Here is a 20593-nt window from a genome sequence, read left to right as displayed (position 1 = left end):
TGAGAGTGCAGATGGTATGAGATTTGATGAAAAGTTAGTGTGAAGAGTGGTGAGTGTTGAGGTGACAGCAGCGTGAGTTTTGAACATACCAGTGCCCTATTATAAAATGAATTGAAAATGAATGAGCAATTATGTTCATGATCAAATAAAGCTATTACAACTATGGAAATCAATGTTATCATCAAAGGTTCATCTGTTCATAATCGTCCTCATGTCAGCACATACAGACATGAAATCACATAACAACATATCAACCAATGAATCTCATCAGCATGATCATCATCCCGTCATCAAATCATCATAAAGATCATTTAAATAGTCATTTGCACTTACACTGCTGGAGTCATCACGACGTCCCAATCCTTGAGGCAAACCATTGATTACGACTAGCGTAGAAAGAAGAACGAATACGATTGAGTGCACCATTGTAGGTATTGATAGAGTGATATGGATGTGTGATTAAGTGGTTGATTATATGTTATATATGATATCAGATATTTCTTGTTGTGAAGGTTTCATGGAGTTGGGTGCTTGGCTTTTGGTAGATGGGCCCCCGTGACGCGAATTCATTGGTCGGCTTCGTTTCGAAATGTAACGGAAAGAGAAATTAAAAGGTGGTTTACGCGTCGTAAAACAATGTCATCCAAACTCAGTTAGCTTCAGTTAAGATTTTATTTGCAAAGCAAGCAACATACAAAATTGAGGAGAGAGAATTTTTTATTCTTTGAACTGAGTTATCAATGCTTTCAGAGCGCTTCCCCATATTGTTTTGAAGTAGTCAATAGCCCTTCAGTTGCGGCAGGATTTTCGCTAAAATGTTAGACCTGAGCACTTGATGCAACAGATGCTTCAACACCTTTAATACTTTACCTCCAATGAGAAAGGGCTTGTGGAACCATTTGATTCAAATCCAGCCATGAACAGTTTTTGGATTTTCACCTACATTTCGGTAAGGAAACATTCAAGTTCCAGAAGTGATTAAATACAAGCACTTACCTTCAGGGAAGACACACAAGCGGGTCATTGGGCAGTAGTTCTCAGAGCACGGCATTTGAGGAGCCAAAGTATGAGTTTCCAACATGTGCATTTGACCTATTTGAATTTCGGTACCAGATCGTACGTGAATTCTATCCAAACTGCCTTACCAGTGTCATAACGAATCACAATTTCCACTTCTCGGACGAGTTTTTTGGTAGATCCGACTAGGTAAAATTTGAATCAGAGAAACAACGTCTCCTTTGATCGCCTTTGCAAACCTACCAACAGGTTGATGAATAGGCAAGACATATTCCAAAGTTCTCATGAAAATTTTAAAAATGGCGTCAAGAATATGATTGCCTTAAGTGACTGTCGACGAAGTCCTTGTTCTGCAGTCGCAGGTGTTTGCTAGTCACCAATCTTCACAATCTACAAAAATGACCGTACGCTTCAGTTAATCTCGCAGTACGAGTTCCTTTTAGGGTACATACTAGTAGATTTCTTCATTTCATGTACTTTTCGAATAGCCAACGCGTCGTTCCCTGCCACAAAATCCCAAACGAGGGTTGACTCTAGCATTCAAAGTGATGTTCAAGGCCTCCATTTCATGAAACTGTTTATCACAGTTGTCTCGAGAGACTGGAATTGGTAGGTGCTGAGTGGCTGCCATCGTTTACTTGTCTTGATTTGCGATTGGGTATGAGTTGTTTTTTGGTGTTGACGGATGTTGTCAAAAGGTGCTCGGGGGTGTTGAATTGGACCATCTCAAACAGGCAAAATGGATTTATTACGTGGATATGACAGTGACGATGACGTGTTGGATGCTCAAGAGGATGCATCAATCGATGAATTGGACAACATTTTACCAAACTCAAAGCGAAAGCGTGAACAAGGAGTGGATGACAGCACCAAGTTCAAGTTGAATGGTAGCGAGCAGGAACGGTACGTTCCGGAGCTTCGATCTAGTAGGAAGCATCGAGATTAACATGTATCAACTAGACGAAAAGTTGTCAAAGCTCCTCCTCTGCCAGGAAAATTCGTATCTTCGCAGGACGAAGGTGATACCATTCTGAGCCAATTCAGACATGTTCGTGGAATTCATCCTTATTTTTAGGCAGGAAGAGTCAGTCAGAAGTCAACCCGATACGAAATGTACCACACATCGAAGGAAATTGGGCAACCTTTGTCTTTATATCAAGTATGTTGCATCAAAACTCGTGAAATCCTTGTTATAATGCTGATTTTGATTGTGATCTCTAGTTAAACCGCCAGAAGGACTTCAATCCGTCATCTTGGACTTGCTTCAACCATTTCCTGATTTGATTCCTTACGATTTCGCCAAAGAAGCACACCATATATCGTTATCACGGCCATTATTTCTCAAATTGTTTCAGATTGATCGCTTTATAACTCTATTGGAGGCCAGGATTCGCGTTCATAGAAGGTCTGGTGGGATTGAATGAAGAACATTAACAGACTCTGACCTCTTACCAACACTAGATTTATGATTTCTTTGGGTGAACCTGCTCATTTTGAGAATTCAGAGAAAACAAGACAGTTCTTGGGACTGACAGTGAACGCTGGAGTGTTGGAGGTAAACAGGGCAATGTCCATTTAGATTCTGATCTTGTCACTAACCAGTCAAATCTAGCTTGAAGGCATCTTGAAGGATGTCGATGCTATCGTATCCGAGTTTCGGCAACCTCTGTATTTTTCTGTAAGCTTCGATGCTTCTACTTTGCTTTGACTTTTACCCTAATCATAAAAATTCTAGCCTCCAGGATTTCACGTTTCAATTGGATGGAAACGAGGATCTGAGCCCCTTTCAGCAGACTTGATAGCACATGTGAAATCTAAATCAACTGTATTCACTCACTTTCATGCAAATGTTAGTGAAGTAAAATGTACTGTAGGCAATCGAAATTATACATGGCCTCTTCTGTAGTTATTTTATTTAACTGTGACAATACAACTGTTCGCACCAAGCTTTCATTTTCAGCTGTTTGATGTTTAGCACGAAATGCTGTTTAGGCTCTGACTCTTCCAGACATTTTGTTTGAGTTGGCTGTCATCAAGAACGGGTACGGGAATTGCCTAATAAGTTTGAAGGTTGTTAATTACAGTCGCTTTAGAATCAGCAGAAAGAGTGCTTACACATCAGAAGCCTTCTCCAAACGGGACATTTGATCAGCAGTCAACTCAAAGTCTCCAGCAGCCAAGTTTTGCTTCAGTTGCTCTGCTGTACGTGCTCCAATAATCGGGGCGCTGACTGTCTTTTTCTGTAGAAGCCAGCGTAAACTGACTGCCGAGTGTGGTTGCTTGGTTTCGGCTGCAATCTTGTCAACCTCTTCAAGAATGTTCCATGTTTGCTCCGTAGCAAACTATCGAGGTCCAAAATCAGTTAGTGCTGACTGTCGAATGACAATGCAGATATCGATATCGTCATACCGCCTAGAAGATCTGAGCGTTAATTGTTCAAATAGGCAATCATACTTCTCTGGACATTTCCCTTACATCAAAATTGGTCTCCCTCCAACCAATCTTTTGCGCCCATTCGACACGAGAACCAGCTTGCGGCTTGGTATCTCCTCGTTTGTAACGTCCTGCTAACCATCCCCCCTCTAAACATCAGATTGTGAGAACAGTGAGATAAGAAAACAGCAAAACGGGGAAAAACATACTCAATGGAGACCAAGGTAGACAGCCAACGCCTTCGTTCAAGCAAACTTGTTCCAAGTCCCATTCCCAGTTTCGTTCAAGAAGGGAGTATTGTTGTTGAATTGTCACAAATCCTTCCATGCCAGCGTAGTTAGCAAAGTCCATTGACTTTTGTAATTGCCATGCAGCAAAGTTTGAGGCGCCAATGTATCGGACCTTTCCAGACCGAATAAAATCGTTGAAGGTTGTCATGAACTCCTTGACTGGTGTTCCGAAATCCTTTGAACGAGAATCGGTCAGGAACGACTAGAGCAACGAGATTGCAGACTTTCTTACGAAATTGTGGGCCTGGTATAAATCAATGTAGTCCATGCCTATAAGAACGAAGTGAACGGAATCAGATCTAGCAGCTCCTTATAACCTTGAATTGAAATAGCTTGTACCTAAACGTTCCAATGACTTTTCGAGACCAGCAACCATGTGACGTCTCGATAGTCCGACATCGTTGGGTCCTTGGCCCATCCCACCAAATACCTTGGTAGCAATAACTTGAGAGTCACGATTCTGGTTTTTCTTCACCCACTTGCCGACTACGGTTTCACTCGCACCAGCACCATAAATGTCAGCTGTATCCTAAAGTATGAATACTGACGATCAAAGTTGGCAGCAAACATTGAGCCCCATTTTTATAGACTTACGTGAAAGTTGCCTCCTGCAGCCGTGAACATATCCATGATTTTGAACACTTCTGCTTCGTCCTTCTCGGTTGGAAGTTTCCATGGGCCATCATCTACGTGTTTTGGTAGATAATTAGTTCACGATCTCATTTGTAAACCAATGAGAGCTTGTAAGCAGCACACGGGATAAATGAAAATTGCATGAGAAATAATGTGCCTGTCCCAGTAAATTCAAAGATCTGGCTTCCGGAAGCTTTTAAAACGACACTTGCCTCCAAACGTCATGGCTCCCAAGCATAGCTCGCTCTATTATTCCAGAAAGCGTCAGAATGTAATGTGACACACGATGTTCAGTGCAATGTTGAGCACATCAGCTCGATCCCATCATTCAGTACATTGATTTATGAGCTAGATCGTAGCAGAAACCCCGCCGGAACACGGTGCATGTTTAAAATGGACGGTGAAGAGTTCGACAACCCGCAAACTGCAGTGCGAGCAGCACTATGTGGTCCTACCAAAGCTTACCACTTTCAGACCAGAAGAGCCGAGGTATCGATATTTCAGGGGCATATCTTATGTCTCAATTTGGTCGGCAAGTTGGAGAATCGTGGGCGTGCTTTTTCCCGTTCGAAGTTGATGAAGCAAGCTCGATCGCTCACAATATAGCCCGATGCATTGTCGCGAGAGAGTCAGTAAAATGTTGCGATTATTTAGATATATTTGTTCTTGCATCACGTTCCTTTCGACTTGCTTTCCTCTTTCTGTCGTATATCTGTTAGCTTTTCATAACTCGTTGACCACGACATCGCAAATGTGAAAATAGAGACTTTGCAAAATAAAATTCCAGGAATTAGAGTGATCATAAGCGACAGACTAAACGCTCTCTTCACAATGTTTCCTGTAGTAATCTTGTTGGTCTCCATGCTGGTCGTGGTGGACTCCCTGCCCAGACCATTGGAAGTAGGAGGCCTCATCAATCCTGTAAGTAATAATCAATCATGAAAATGCAATTTGTATTTTTATTGTGCTGGATGATGAAGATCGGTACAGGGAATTTGGTTGGAATGGACATCATCCTAAATTGATTCAAACATCCTTTCATGAACCCTTTTCGATGATTTCCATTCAAGGCATCAATTCTCTGTACTAGAACTTGCCACCTGATGCCTACTTGCCAATGATGAACGACTCAGGGATGAACTCTGTTATAATCATCAACCCGTCTTCAGTGAACGTGTCAAACGAAACCTTGCCTCAATCATCCATGAATCCACGAACAATCATGATGATGATGACGTCTGCTACATCCATGAATTTAGCTATGATGGCAATGACACTACCCATGTCAACTGCAAATCCATCTATGCCTATTATGACAATGCCCATGGCCACCATGAAGCCAGCAACGTTGACAATGAGGTCAACTGTTGCTACCACTACCATGAATGCTATGATGGCCCAAAGACCAGCTACCTTGAATCCAACCGTATCGATCAAGAAGAAAAAGATAGCAACGAAACAGACAATGGCCTCTCCAACTCCTGCCACACTGGTCTCCCCCGTCATCATCAATAAGACCATCGTCACAACCATGACTGGAAGCAACTGTAACTGTTCTGTAGCTGGGTCAACTGTATGGTCGGGGTCAAACGACAACGTCATAAGTCATAGCAGCGCCACATCATTTACTGACTTTGATACATTCATGGCCGGTATGATGGGATCGTGTGGCTCTTCATCTGGATTTGATGCCTTTGATGATTCATCGTTATATGGTGATTCGTCATCTTGTAATCCTGAATCATCATCACCATCGAGCTCTAGCAATGCAGCCACCAGTGATGCATACTCTTCAAATAACAACTTGTATGATCGCGGTTATGATAGCTCCTCATCAGACTCGGTATTGAGCATCGTATCCATTCGCATGCTCACCATCTCGTCATGTTTCAGAAAGGTACATGTAAACACGATTTCACTTCATGAATATCGGCTTATGAGCATTGGCATCATTAGATCTGGCAAGCAAATGGAAACATATTCACAGCTGCTGTTGTCCAACTATTCATTGGTCGCCAAATCACCACTATTGTTATAGTAAGGCCATAAGTTTTAGCTTTGCCACGTACTATGCTCACCCTCCCATATCTTTTCAAAAGGCTAAGACTGCGGCCATCTTAAAACCTGGCACGTTTGAGACTGAAACTGTCATTGTGGTCATTGAAACGACATCTCTCCTTGCCTGGAAGTCCAAATGGCAACAATCTGTTAGTTGGGCAGGAGAAATATGAGTTCTCGGTGATTCTCGTCAACTGTTGTGTATCGAAGTGTCTCGTTTCCTCATGTTTTTCTTTGGCCTTGTATGTTTTGTTATATATTTTTCAGATTTGAAAGTTGTGAATAATGGATTGCAGCTTAACGTTTTTGTCAAATTCTTGATGTCTGAATAGAATAGAACAAATTTAGGAAGTTTACAGTATGTGAATGTATTGGATGCGTTTGCTCACAAAAGTGCGTGATTGATTTCCACGTACATGGTACATATATTGCTCAAAACGGTAATGCCAGCATGCTTCCGAAGGCCTCGGAATTTGGGAAGACAGTTTCTCTAACCAACGTTGCTTTCAACTGCTGAGCGAATATTCCACAACCCGATTTCGCGTCTGTCACGTCGACTGTGATAGATCTCATTTTAGAGAGAGTAGATCTATGATAACATGTAGTCTGAGAATGCACACGGACGTCCTTTTGTACACATCAGCTCAGTTCAATTGAGATCTCCACATCTGAGGTAAAAGTCCAAAAACTTGATGCACGAGATCTTGACGAGTCACGCAACGCAAAGGCATCGTTCCATCGCTTGAAATGACTGAGGTACATCAAAATTAGTTGATCGGATCCTAAGTTGACTGACATTCACTTTCCTTCATATTCCAGTTACCAAAAAGGGCCGGAAACCACTTTGTGCCCTATACTTTACTGGGAGATGAATCAGACTACATAGCCCAATTGAAGAAGACAGAAGGTACAAAACCTTCCGTTCGCTCCGCCAACCCGACTGCGACAGAACCTATCAAGGAACCCATCAAGAAAAGAGTCAGCATCTCTGGAGATTTGGTGAACAACAATGCAGTAGCCAAACCAATCGTACAAGAGAAAGAAAAGGAGGAAAATGTGGAATACAGGTACATTGAAATTTGCACGTTACTGTCAAACGTCGCCTTGGGGTCCTGTTGACCAGGTATCTCGTATAGATCGCGAGAGCAACGAGCATTGAGGAATTGGCAGAGACATAGTGTTGGATGGGAACAGGTCGAACAATCACTTTCAAAACATACTGGAAAGAACACTTCGGAATTGCTCATGTCTCGTCTTGGAGAGTATCGATTACATGTTGAAGAACGAGAATTGGCTGAAGGAATGAGCGATACTCCTGGACGTGACCCGTTTTTCTGGGTCACTGGAATACGTATTGGAACTGATTTGCTGGGTATCACTCTGCCAATGCCTAGAGGTGGCGCCAGAGAGTATGTTTTCAGGACAACCACGGTTTCGCAAGATGTTTGCATGCTCAGGTTGATTTTATTAGGTTGCGACGTAAAAATCATGAACATGTTATCATGCATGAACCAGGAAGGTACGCCTCTCAATATTCGGCATCGAGTTTCAATGCTGTTGCTCAATCACGTTTTGTATCTAGACATTCGTTTTTACACGGAGAGTATATGAGGCAGAAACGGGCCCAAATGAGAGGGCTTCCTAATGGAGGAGTGAGATCTAGTCGTTTGCTTCGGAACCCGTTCTTCTTGTGTTTAGCTTAATCCGTCCCTAATTATCTAGAACGACGACTCAGACTTCATGGAAGTCGTTGGACACGATGGACGACACAAGACCGTCATTCAAGACAATTTTGATGGAAAGCCAAATGTCCGGTATGATGTGCGATCGTTTTCAGGGGTTTTTTCTGCAACAGACAGTCTCAAATGATCTCTACAGTTTTGAAGGAGACGCACCGGCTCCAGCAGCAGAATCAGATTCCTTCAGAGACGCCGATCAACCAGCCCGAGCTCCTCATTTGGCTTTAGCTAGTAGAAGACTGAGCTTTGAAGCTCAGCCTGGTGAAGTTGCTCCATCCGTCTTGACGGTTTACAATCAAGGGACCTACGCAGTCTCTTTCAAATGGGAATGTATTGGTGGTCTGAGTGACTTGCCTGTAAGATACAAAGTTCTGATTGAGTCCAGATATGACATTCGTAAGTAGCTGATTTTTTGCTGTTGTGTATACTCTAGGTTGACGCTTCGAGAGAGGGGACGCAACGTTTCTACATGTCACATCGAAAAGGTGTGATACCACCAATTGCTGCTTTTGATTTCAGGATCTCGTTCAAGTCTGATGTTCCTGGGGTATGCAATCCTTTCTTTAATTAACTCACCGACGCATACCAAAGTCAATTGAATCTCTTGCTTCCTAGATGTTTTCAGAGCGCTGGAAACTTGTTACAGAGCCGCCAATGGAAGAGTGGACTGATCGTGTGGTCCTATTGCGGGCAAGCAAAAAACTGCCATCAGGAAGTTTTGTAAGTTCAACTAACGCGAAGGTCTGAATAATTAGGGTGCCGCCATTGAAGAGGACAAGTACAAGAATAGAAGAGAAGAGCTGGATCACATGATGGAACGTCGAGTGTAAGCAATCACTACCCCTTTTTGAAGTCTTTCCAAACTTGCTCATATTTCAACCTGTTAGAGCAACATCTTTGGCTGTTGAAGCATTAGATTGTGTCTTGAACCGCGTGTGGGAGATGATTGCTGCCAATGAGTTTGCACGTCATGTTCGTGGAAACCACTCTGCTACTGAACGTGCATTCTTGCACCATAATCAAGCACTCAATGCAAGTATTGCCGGTCATTAGTTTGGGCTTCTCGTTGCCTCTAATCCGTTTAAGTCGCCATTAGCTTCGATACGATGAAGCGATTGTCAAAAAACTCGATGCTCTTGCCTCAGAGACGTTGGCTCTATTGTCACGATCTACCGAGATTTGGAACAAGAATGTGATGAACCTGCATGAATTGGTTGAAACTATTCCAGATTCAGCGGATAGATCCAAGAAGCTCCAAGAGCTGAATGAGTTTGTGAACGTGTTGCAACGTGCTCTACCGACTAATTCGCAGTCTGTGATGCATGTCATTGGGTAATACACAAGTTTTGTTTTATACTTCATCTCTTTTTTTGTAGTCCAAAGATGATCCTCATCAACATACTCCGTATTTCTGTTTAGAACGGATGTCATTTCTCAGATCGCGGAGAGCATTCCTGGTATTTCGATGACACTACGTAAATCTATGGGATTGCCGCTTGAGCGGTCTGCTACAACCAAGTTTTCGATTCCGGATGCCGATGATGCTATGACGGGAGAAGGGTCGCAAGGTACCGGAGCCGGCGGCGCTGACCTTCCAAAGAAGGGCCAAGTAAGTTTGCTACTAGGATGTGTAATCTATTATTTTCAAGCTTGCAATTCGTATTCAACTACAATGCTTACAACTATCTATAAACAGGCACCTGCTGCTCCAGCCGCAGCCGCTAAAGGTAAACCACCACCAGCAGCAGCTCCTACACCGCCAGCTGCAGCCAAACCAGGAGCCAAACCAGCAGCAGGAGCTCCTCCATCTAAAGCTGAAGCAGCACCGTCCACAACAGGACAGAATCCTCTCAGTCGAGAAGCAGGCAACAAAGGGTCTAGATCTAACTTAACTTCAGCTGATGGAACACGACAACCACTGAAATCACCTCGTAGTTGGTCAAGAGATCGAGCTGATTTAGAATGGAAGTATCGTGGTGAGCTCAAGAAGGAAGTCAAGCTGTTGATTGAGTCTGCATTGGTTCGATTAGATGGATTACTGGGTGATGCGAGTGAGGGGATTCATGGGTGGCCTAGCGTTCCGCAATAGTTGAATGATATTATAATTGGATGGCGTTGATGTCTGTCACACTCTTGTGTCGTAATTCTTCAGCTTGGGCGTCTTTGAAGAGTGTAAATATAATGTCAGGATATCGGTTTTGGCAATTAAAAGCTTGGTGCATTACCATTGATGACTTTGCGTCGTTTCAGAGCTCTTAGTTTCGCTTTATCATATTCGATAGCTTGCGTTTGGCAAGATTTGATTGTTCCTTATCATAGATAACGTACGAGAATTGAGCCACGAATTCATGAAAAGCTTTGGCGTCCGACAATAGACAAACCTCCTAGGTGAATAACACGCATCATTGCATTCTTCTTCTTGACTTGAGTGACAAAACTCATTGCAGCCCATGCCATTTGGTAGTGATCGCGGGGAACACGTAATATTCCAAGTCCAGTATGTGGACTAAAGTACTTGACTGGATAAGATGGTGGTTGAATGAATGGGTTAGTGAAGCTCAACAAACTGAGGATCGATGTTGAAGCGTTACTTGTCGTGGGACCTCCTAGCACTCCAATACCATAATCACCAAAGTTCAGTTGTATGGAGTCTCGAAGGACACTGATGATGATTCCATTATGTACAGATTCGTCTATAGTGCCATCTTCATATTGCAGCTCGAAAAGCAGGTATCGGTTCTTGAATCTCATTCTTGTATGAGCGTAGTAGTTAATGGACGCGTCTAAGAATCGCAATCAAGATACGAACTCTTACCTCTGCTAAAAGCTGTCGCGTCGCAATCTTCTCGCAAGCTTCTAACTTTGGCAAAATCAAGTTCTTGTCAAAACATCTGGACGAAGATAGAAGCAAACATGGCAGGGACAGCAGCCAACCCTAATACCACTAATAATAACAATAATAATGATAATGCAGGTACAGCTGCCGCTACCACTACTGGCCAACAACATGGACCAACAGCCGATGAACTGATTGGCCAGCTTATTACAGCTCCCTTTATAACTGGAAGAGAAGCTACAAAGAATCTACTACCATTCCTAAAAGGTCTAGGCTCTCAACAACTCCTCGCATTCATGGCCGATGGAAGAGATCCCCTCAGCATCTTGGACCCATCGCAATGCACTCTTGGATACTTCTACATTTTGACTGCTAGGCTACACCATCATAACGATAATAATCATGCGGAATTAGCTGCCTTGTTGGCCCATACCACCCACTTTGCAAGCACATTCAGTCTCGAGCAATTACCATCGTCTCCAGCTCTTGTTTTGGCTCCCCTCATCCAAACTATGGTGCGAGCCACGCCACGAGGTCCTCCTGCTTCGGTGCAGATTTATATGGTATCGTGCTTGATGGCACTTAAAGTCTTTACTATGAGATTGAGTCAAGGGGGGTTGTTCTTAACTAGTGTGGCAGTCATCTTCTTGCGTTGGTGTATCTTGACTCGACACTACAAGTATGCTTGGGATGTCGTCGCTCATGATATATCTGAAGTCGATCCAAAAGAATTCGATGTCAAAGTACAAGACTTTTTACTCCACCACTACTATGGTGCTATGATTTGTGTAAGTGCACCAAAAAGACCTTCGCCATGGGCCAGTTAATCGCCACTTTCAAACTCACAAAACTTTAATCAATCTTCAATAGATTGGACTCAAAAAGTTTGATAGGGCTATTGAAATGCTTCACCTATGTATAGCAACTCCTGCGTCAGTCACATCAGCCATCCAGATCGAAGCATACCGTAAATTTATACTCGTATCATATATACAGCACGGTAAAATCCTCCCAATCCCAAAGTATACTGCCGCTCCAGTCGCACGAGCCACGAAATCCTACTCAGCATCCTATGCCGACTTTGCAACAGCTCTGGAATCCAATAATCGTCAACGTGTAGTAACCGAATTGAGTAAAAGCCAAGACGTATTCAACAAGCAACATAATCTAGGTCTTGCCAAACAGGCATTAACAGCCCTAACTCGAAAATCCATTGCCCAATTGACTCAAACATACTTGACGCTATCTTTAGCTGATATTGCCAGACTCGTAGGAATTGAAGGTCCCAACGCTGTATTGGAAGCTGAACATCACGTTGTATGTATGATTGAGGAGGGTCAAATCTTGGCTACTATATCACATACTGCAGGTGGAATGGTATCCTTCCACGATCAAATGGATGCATTCGATGATGCGAGAACGGCTGAAAAGTTGGATTTCGCTATTCGTAATGCTCATGATGCTACAAAGGACGTGTCAAGGATGGATCGAATGGTTGCCATATCCAAGGAATATTTGAATAAAATAGTACATGGTGATCGATCTGGTGGTGGTGGAAGTACTACTACTCCTACGTCGAGTACTGCTAGGAGTGAGTCTGCTGGATTGGGTGGTGGTTTGCTCGATGATGACCTTTATGATGATCCACGGTAAATATCGACTAGACGTTTGCATTAAAGTAGCAACATATGTGTTTGGTGTGTGATGAGGAGAGTAGTATAAGATAGAAGAGCAGAAAAAACCGTAGATAGGTCGTCCCACAATAGTAGGTATAAAGATAAGAAAAGTAGCCAATCTAAAAAACCTCTCCCCTTTGTTTATAAGCTAAAGAATATATCTAACTCTAAACGCACATTTGTTTCAATGAGATTTAGAAAGGAGTTTCTAAATGAATACTAGCATGTTTATTCGAAAACTGACATCAACCTTTATGTGTTGAGCACAAACACCGTCTTCGCCAAATCTCTTTTAAAGCCTGGCAGAGTAGGTCTCTGCATTGGGCTCATACTCGACAATGACTTTACCTATGAAACGAAGATTGATTAGAATCGCGAGAGAGAAAAAAAACCCTAGAGCGAAGCCAAGTAAGACCTTACCCCAAGTCTTTCTTGCACCCAAATCAGCCAATGCCTTTGGAATAGATTCCAAACCAACAAACTTTTGCTCAGTGTATACTGCTGGTTTGAACTTGTTTGTGGCCAAGATATCGAATATTTCAGTCCATGCTCGAGCAGGGACTTCTGGTTCGTGGATTGAGTAGGCTCCCAAGTGGATTCCTACTACTGATGCGTTCTATTCAAAACGGAGAGGGGAAAAGAGGGGTATGATGTTTAGTAATGTATAAGGTTGGACGAAACCAAAAAAAGTTCGGCATTTTTTTGGTATCCCCAATGAAAGTGAAGTCAAGTCATGCAAAGCATACCTTCAAGAGCAATCGGTTGGCTGGAACATTTTCCTACAAAGTGGTCCAAGATTGGCATGATGAGTTTCCGATGCAAGATATGCCACTTGTAAAAAGTCAAAAGTGGACTCACAATGCTGCCAGAAGTGAATCCAACCACGACAATACGTCCATTCCAAGCAATACTAGAAATGACCAGAAGTTTAAAATCAACCAACCAAACGAAACAAAAATAACGGTCAAGATTTATAATACCATTTGGTAGAAGGAATAACCAATCCAACGGGATCAATAACGACATCAGCACCAACCCATCTTCTGCCTGGGATCTTTTTCGTGATTTCATTTACAAGAGCTGGCCAGTCCTTTTCCTTTGTGTAGTTGATTGCGTGGTCGGCACCTTCACGTAAAGCGACTTTGCACTTGTCGTCAGATCCACACGTAGCAATGACGAATGCGCCCAAGTATTTTGCCAATTGGACAGCTAAATGGGAGTAATTGCGTGAGTAATAACGTTTAAGGTGAAGGTTTGGCTTTCGTCAACTCGGAACAAAGCGATCGGTATCTGTTTGAATTACTTACCAGCAAGCCCAATACCACCAGCAGCTGCGTGAACCAAGACGACTTCGCCCTTCTTGACTTCACCTCGAGTTGTCTAAATGAAAACGCATATGTGAGATATAGTATTATCAAAGACAGGCACTTGCATAATGTATCAAATACATACCAAGGCAACGTATGAAGTAGGGAATGCAGATTGAACAGTGAGACATTCTCCCATAGTCAAGTTGCTGGGAACTCGGTGTAATCGAGATGTTATTGCGCCAGTGAGAGCAATCTGTCACGAAACAAGGTATTAGGTCCCTGAGTGAAGGGTTTTTTTGCCGTTAAACCGAGCAATTGCTACCTTTTCAGCCCACACATCAATACCACCTTTAGATCCAAAGACCTTTTCACCGAGTTTGAAGTTTGATTGCTTTGGTCCTACTTCAACAACGATACCAGCAAACTAGACGTAGCAGGAGAGTGTGTTGGTACAGATGAGCTAAACGACATCACAGGTGTTGCAGTCACATACTTGAGAACCAGGGACGAAAGGGAAAGCAGGTTTGTATTGGTATTGTCCCTTGATTTGCAATATTTCATAGAACTCCAATCCTGTGGCGAGGATCTAGTCGACGGCATGTAAAGTGAGTGATCCTGAGCTTGGTGACGATTCCATCTTCCGTTCAAGATGCCAATGACAGAAAGCAATACAATAGCAATAAATGGCTCTTTTGATGAGCTGTTCCAGTAAGAAAAAGAGGGCATTCCAACAAGATGCTCCTTGTGTGACGATTTTAGGCATTCGGAATTAAACAAGAGCCAAACTGCTTGATGTGAGTGGCAATCAAAGAAGAGCTCATTCCAATAGCTTCATTATGCATGTATACCACATCCCATTCTTAATTGACCGCTTCCATTCTTCAAAGTTTGTTGTCAGCTTACCTTCACAACCAACCCATCTTCGGGGCACTTTGGGTCTGGTACCTGCTTCAATTCAAGATCAGATACATCTTTCAGCCATTTGTTCACTACGTATGCCTTCATTTTGTAGAGACGCTTTTGCGCAAGTTGAGTCTGGAGCCGATGCTAGTGTGTATTTGTGATTGAGCTCAAAGATGTGTTGATGCAATGAGTTTGACGGACTGGGATTGGTCGACAATACACTATCAAAGTTTTCACGTTTCCTCGACTGGAAAGGCACAACATTCACGAGAACTGATGGCTGTTGGACGTGATCCGATGCTAGACCTAAGACATCAACCAAATTGCAAGTCAACATTCCGTCAACCTCAATGTAACGGTTAAGAACGGTGATCTATCTAAAATTTTGATATCGGAGGTATCACAGTTCGTTACCTGTCTTGACTCGCCATGACGCTTCATGACAATCTTGAAGACAAGACTTTTACAAGACTGTTAACGAAGAAAGCGAGCCAAACTTACGATGAGACCTGCTTTGATAACTGGAAGCGTTTTCACCGTGACTTTCAACATGAAATGTGGATTAGATGATGATGGCGAAAACAGTTGGAGGTTTCATAAAGAAACAGTATATAATGTGAGATGCAATCATTAACTGTTATGATTCATCGTCATTGATGCCTCAAATTCTCTGCAATGGGATTATTTACTTGGGTTGTCTTCCTTTCTGGATGCGAGGTACATTCTTAGTCAAAAACGATCGCTTCTCGAAAGCTCGCGTTCCATGACAAATAGAATATCAAAGACCCGAACGCTGATATACTGTGTCTTCAGAAAGTTGTAGAGTTTCAGGTGAGGCTCGAGATCGCCTCTTCTTGGACATCACTCTTTCTATCTGCTACCTCAAACGACGCTCTCATCATAGAAACACGAACTACTCGCTCGAGTTCTTGATTTGGGTTATATATGTATCGGGCGAGGCCGTGCTGAACAACCCCACCAAGACGAGTATGCACCAATCTTAAACCAGGAATCGCTGTTTGAGATGCAGGAATCTGGTACGTTTCTGGTTCAGTCCTTTGCCCCATACGTCTGGATTACCCACATGGGGCAGTAAAAGCCCCAGAGTAAGCTCGTGTTTCTTTTTTAGAAGCGGTTGTGTTGCTTCAATCCTTCAACGTGTTAGGCATCATGGCAGCAAAGACTTTGAGAGTCGATTTGGATGTATTCGACCTTGTCCAAATGGAGAGGATTCACCACGATATCGAACTCTGTGTCGTCGTTACTCTCCAGTAATCTACACAAACATCTGCAAGTCTCGTCAACTCATCAATGGCGTACAACTCAACCTTGAAATGGGATCAACGTACATCAGGAATGCTTTCACCGCCATGTTCGCCGCAGAGGCCACTCTGTCGCCAACAGAAATGCAATCAACATGCCAATCGAGCCAATCATGACGTGTAAACATCGCACTTGCTGTAAACTACTCGCAGTTTCGACCGCTAATTGCTGTTCGTTTTTAAGACAAATACCATCCAATTCTGTCATTGTCGTTGACAACTGGCGTCTTCCCAAAGCTTTTTGGAGACGTTTGTCGTGGCACGCTACAATGTATTGGCATTTGGAATGCGACCTTATAGCTTGGAGGACTGAAAATTGCTCCGTGAGGGTTTGGAAGACGCCGGTGTCGTGATCGCTGATATCCAACCCTCCACCAACATCACGACTCAGTACGGAAGGAATCACCAGCATCACCGTCATAATGATCCCAACCACCACGACGACCCTACTCACCAAATTGCATTAATAGCCTACCAAAGCAGTCCATATAGTATGAATGAGCCTACCTATGCATGGTATCTTATCAATTGAATTGGCTTTGAACCAAGTCAGAAAATCTAAGAAAAAGCAAAAAAAAGTATAAAGTGATCCAAAGAAGAATTAGTAGTAGCTCAATATTAGATCCCCTTCCCGTTGCAATTTATGGTTTTAGTAACTGTTGAATCCTTTTCGCGTGCTGATCAAGAATTTCAATACACGGTCAGTGACCCACTAAGAGTACTTCACAGATTGCTGTACCTCATGCCATCTATTCAACCTCTTACAAATGTTAACATGTTGCCACGGTAAATCATTACTTCTCGTTACGAGTGCTTGTCTGTCCTACAATGTAATTTTTAACGTCTCGACAACCAAAGCGAGTCATCATGTCATTGACATCTTTTGAATGAGAATTGGCACGATTAATGGATCTGCAAGTGTTGAAGTATCACCCAACACGTGTCGAATTTTTTCGTCATTGTCCAAATCTTCTTTCGTTACTTCCATTCCAGCAATCTTTCTTAGAATCCTATGTTGTTTTGGTTGATGTAAGAGTCTGCTCTATTTGACTATCGAGTTGGTTTCATACCTTCTCATAATTTTGCCACTCCGAGTTTTGGGAAGATCTGGAGTCACAATCACCTTCTTTGGGGTTGCAAATGGTCCTAAATTCAAATACGACATTTGAGTGCTATGATATTAACGAAGTTGTCTTTTTTTTGCATACCAATATATATTCGAACTTGTGCGGCAAGACTCTTTGCCATCTCATGATGTTCAACATAATGCGACTTTGGAGTGCAGAAACATACAAGTGCTTGCCTAACCAAACGTTTGTCTTAGTTTGACTGTTCTTCACCAACGTTCGCACCAAAGACAGGGCTTACCCTGTAATATCATCATGTATTCCAACCACAGCCGCTTCAGCACAGCTTGGATGCAACACCAATGCTGATTCGATCTCGGCGGTACTCATTCTATGACCAGAAATGTTTATAACATCTAACGGCCAAAAAGGATAATTAAAGCTTGCAACTCCAGGTTGCTCAAATCAGGACCAAGACTCAAAGCACTTTGATTTACCATCAACACGTCCTCGAATCCAATAGTACCCATCGTTATCTCTCGACACACCGTCACCAGTGAAATAGTAGCCCTTGTAAGGCTTCATATACGTGTCTAAGTATCTTGCGTGATTCTGATAAACAGTTCGGGCTATCGATGGGAATGTGTTTTTGACAACCAAAACCCCAGTAGCTGCACCAGGCATTTCAACACCAGTGGTTGGATCCAATATTGCCAGATCCACTCCTACAATGTGGATGAGAAGAAAATGTCAAGAGTAACAAACCCAAGATTTAAACAAGCAGAAGAACTACAACATGCAAAGTACCGAAAAATGGTAACGTAGCTGAACCAGGTTTAACAGAATGAGATCCAGGCAGTGGTGAGATAATTATAGATCCGGTTTCCGTTTGCCAATATGTGTCGACTACTGCTGCGTTTCCACGTCCCACCATATTATAATACCAGAGCCAGGCTTCAGGATTTATTGGCTCTCCCACTGATCCGATGACACGTAACGATGATAGGTCGTATGGTGTCACGAAGTCATCGCCTAGACGTCTCAGAGCGCGAATGGCGGTAGGTGCAGTATAGAATTGTGTGATTCGATGATCTTGGATGCATTGCCTGGTGGCGATACGAAGGATTAAAAAAAGATATGTAGAAACTATCGATAAGCATTTCTGTCACATACCAGTATCTGGCCGGTGTTGGGAAGGTTGGTACAGATTCAAACAACAGAGTGGTCACTCCGTTCGACAAAGGTCCATATACAATATAAGAATGTCCAGTAATCCAACTAGTTCAACATTGCCTTCAATAAGTGCGGTTGGTTCAACCACTTTGAAGAACAGCAAAAACCCACCCAACGTCCGCCATACAAGCATGTATATCACCCTCGTGCAAATCAAAAATGTATTTCGCCGTTATCGTCACGCCCAACAGGTATCCAGCTAGAGTTGAAAATAGTTCAACGTGATGTTCGTAGAGATAACGACAAGACCTTAAATCAAACAACCTGTTGTGTGAACGACACCCTTTGGCTTTCCTGTGCTTCCTGATGTGTATCTACGGAGTGTGCGTGTTGGTATTTTGAGTCAAAATGAACGAACAAAAACACGGGATAGGACATACAACATAAATAGGGGATCCTCCGACTCCATACGTTCAGGCGGACACACTGGACGTTGTTCCTCAACTTCGTCAGACCAATACACGTCTCGTCCTTCTTGCATCGGCACATCGGGATTTGCCGTCCTCTGATGTACAATTACCTTCTGTTTTGATTGAAAAAGGTGAGTTGCTTTTCAAGACACGTCGAGACATCACATTGCTGCTTACTGTGACCAATGGGCATTCTTTTAGTGCATCGTCTGCAATTCTTTTTAGATGAACTGTTTTTCCACCTCGGCGACCTTCGTCAGATGTAATGAGTAAAGTGCAAGAAGCGTCTTGCATGCGATCACGAAGGGCTATATTCCAGAGATTGCTACTGTTAAAGTATTACTTCGTTCCGCGTCGCGAAACAAACAAACGTTACCATCTGCTGAGAAACCACCAAACACCACCTAAATCAGCCAAAAAGCATTAATACAGAATGATTGAATAAGACGACGCTTTCTCTTTTCAAATACTGTGGAAAACTTACAGAATGTACGGCACCAATTCTAGTGCACGCCAACATGGCAATCACAGCTTCAGGAACCATAGGCATATATATACACACAATATCACCCTTCCGTGTTCCATACTTTTTCAGCACGTTAGCGAATTTGCAGATTTCAGAAAGAAGCTGCTTGTAGGTCATCTTCTCGACATTTCCTGGCTCATCTGATTCCCATATGATGGCGACTCGATTTGGATCTTTTTCGGCCCAGCGGTCGACACAGTTATAAGACACGTTCAACTGACCGCCCTGGAACCAACTTGCATCTCCATCATCAAAAGAGCTATGAAACAGAGGTATAAAGGATTCAGCATAACCGGTCGGTTGTCAAATAATTATTAGACCGACTTTTTATGGCATGCGAGGATTCAGCATAACCGGTCGGTTGTCAAATAATTACACGAACGACTTTTATGGCATCTGCATACCCGGAACTGACGTGATCAAACGGTCTTTGCCAAGTCAAAAGTTCAGTGGCCATCTGTTTTGTCAACCAAAGTTTCGTCAGACAAATGTCAAACAACGTCCAACCAAATGACAGCAACACGTGTTCAAACAGGTTTATCTTGAATTAAAACTTACTTTTGTCCAGAAAGCATTGGGATCCTTAATAGACTGGTCATAAAGCGCTTTGTACTCGTCAATGCTTTTAATATGTGGAGCAGGTTGACCACTCCTCAATTGCGGTGGTTTAAAGACACGAGTAGATCCGTCGGCATGCTCCTCCATCTTCTCCATATCGATATCCATCTTGTCTCGCCCGACTCTCTGCAAAATTGTGCGCGTTGGAAGAACTATTTGATTGGAGCAGTGATGTCACACATTGGCTCGACTCTTGAATTTACATAGGAATGGGCGGAAAGACCAGATTAGGATGCAAAATAAGTGTATTTGTGATTTTAGTACTAAAGCTATTGGTTTTTCTGTGGATCCTTTATGTTTTGAGAACGTTTATTGTCTTTATGGATTTCCAGTGGCAGTACTGTCAGCAGCAGATGTTTCAACATCAACATTATTGTCAGTCAAGTCCATAGTAGATGACGATGCTGACAAGTTAGCTTCCAATGCCATTCGGGCAGCTTTTCCTGATCCTTTGGGACGACCTAAAACCAGAAGTGCATCGAGTTAGATCTTATACGACGAGTAGTTCCCTTGCAAATCACA

General features: G+C 42.8%; 5 protein-coding genes across 5 annotated transcripts; 2 read left to right on the top strand and 3 right to left on the bottom strand.

Annotated features, from left to right (window-relative positions):
- Positions 1-5204: 5204 nt before the first annotated feature.
- On the top strand, positions 5205-10259 carry SmJEL517_g06142 (uncharacterized protein; the record flags this gene model as incomplete). The annotated part of the gene is made up of 17 exons (XM_031172068.1): positions 5205-5294; positions 5464-6270; positions 6330-6410; positions 6473-6580; positions 7251-7498; positions 7568-7840; positions 7903-7950; positions 8014-8083; positions 8154-8245; positions 8310-8526; positions 8604-8717; positions 8786-8890; positions 8926-8996; positions 9058-9206; positions 9316-9502; positions 9590-9779; positions 9867-10259. 17 exons carry the CDS (start codon positions 5205-5207, stop codon positions 10257-10259), a joined length of 3243 nt encoding a protein of 1080 aa, XP_031021959.1.
- Positions 10260-10375: 116 nt separating this feature from the next.
- Positions 10376-10921, bottom strand: SmJEL517_g06141 (uncharacterized protein; the record flags this gene model as incomplete). Its single annotated transcript, XM_031172067.1, has 2 exons — positions 10376-10479; positions 10552-10921. 2 exons carry the CDS (start codon positions 10919-10921, stop codon positions 10376-10378), a joined length of 474 nt encoding a protein of 157 aa, XP_031021958.1.
- A 162-nt stretch (positions 10922-11083) lies between these two features.
- Positions 11084-12659, top strand: SmJEL517_g06140 (uncharacterized protein; the record flags this gene model as incomplete). Its single annotated transcript, XM_031172066.1, has 2 exons — positions 11084-11794; positions 11877-12659. The coding sequence occupies 2 exons, from the start codon at positions 11084-11086 to the stop codon at positions 12657-12659; spliced, it is 1494 nt and encodes a 497-aa protein (XP_031021957.1).
- A 315-nt stretch (positions 12660-12974) lies between these two features.
- SmJEL517_g06139 (uncharacterized protein) lies at positions 12975-14997 on the bottom strand (the record flags this gene model as incomplete). Its single annotated transcript, XM_031172065.1, has 10 exons — positions 12975-13030; positions 13103-13298; positions 13429-13461; positions 13541-13592; positions 13663-13891; positions 13990-14062; positions 14135-14245; positions 14315-14416; positions 14486-14578; positions 14896-14997. 10 exons carry the CDS (start codon positions 14995-14997, stop codon positions 12975-12977), a joined length of 1047 nt encoding a protein of 348 aa, XP_031021966.1.
- A 2085-nt stretch (positions 14998-17082) lies between these two features.
- SmJEL517_g06138 (acetate---CoA ligase) lies at positions 17083-20179 on the bottom strand (the record flags this gene model as incomplete). The annotated part of the gene is made up of 15 exons (XM_031172064.1): positions 17083-17227; positions 17288-17363; positions 17426-17520; positions 17586-17700; positions 17782-18009; positions 18092-18390; positions 18458-18562; positions 18629-18716; positions 18782-18831; positions 18898-19040; positions 19105-19235; positions 19304-19331; positions 19412-19712; positions 19858-19910; positions 20012-20179. The coding sequence occupies 15 exons, from the start codon at positions 20177-20179 to the stop codon at positions 17083-17085; spliced, it is 2025 nt and encodes a 674-aa protein (XP_031021967.1).
- Between the last annotated feature and the right edge of the window lie 414 nt (positions 20180-20593).

The sequence above is a fragment of the Synchytrium microbalum genome (assembly GCF_006535985.1).
Source record: "Synchytrium microbalum strain JEL517 chromosome Unknown SmJEL517_scf0080, whole genome shotgun sequence".
In the NCBI taxonomy this organism is placed as follows: domain Eukaryota; kingdom Fungi; phylum Chytridiomycota; class Chytridiomycetes; order Synchytriales; family Synchytriaceae; genus Synchytrium; species Synchytrium microbalum.
Note: the sequence above shows the minus strand (reverse complement) of the source record. Positions and strands in the feature narration are given on the sequence as shown.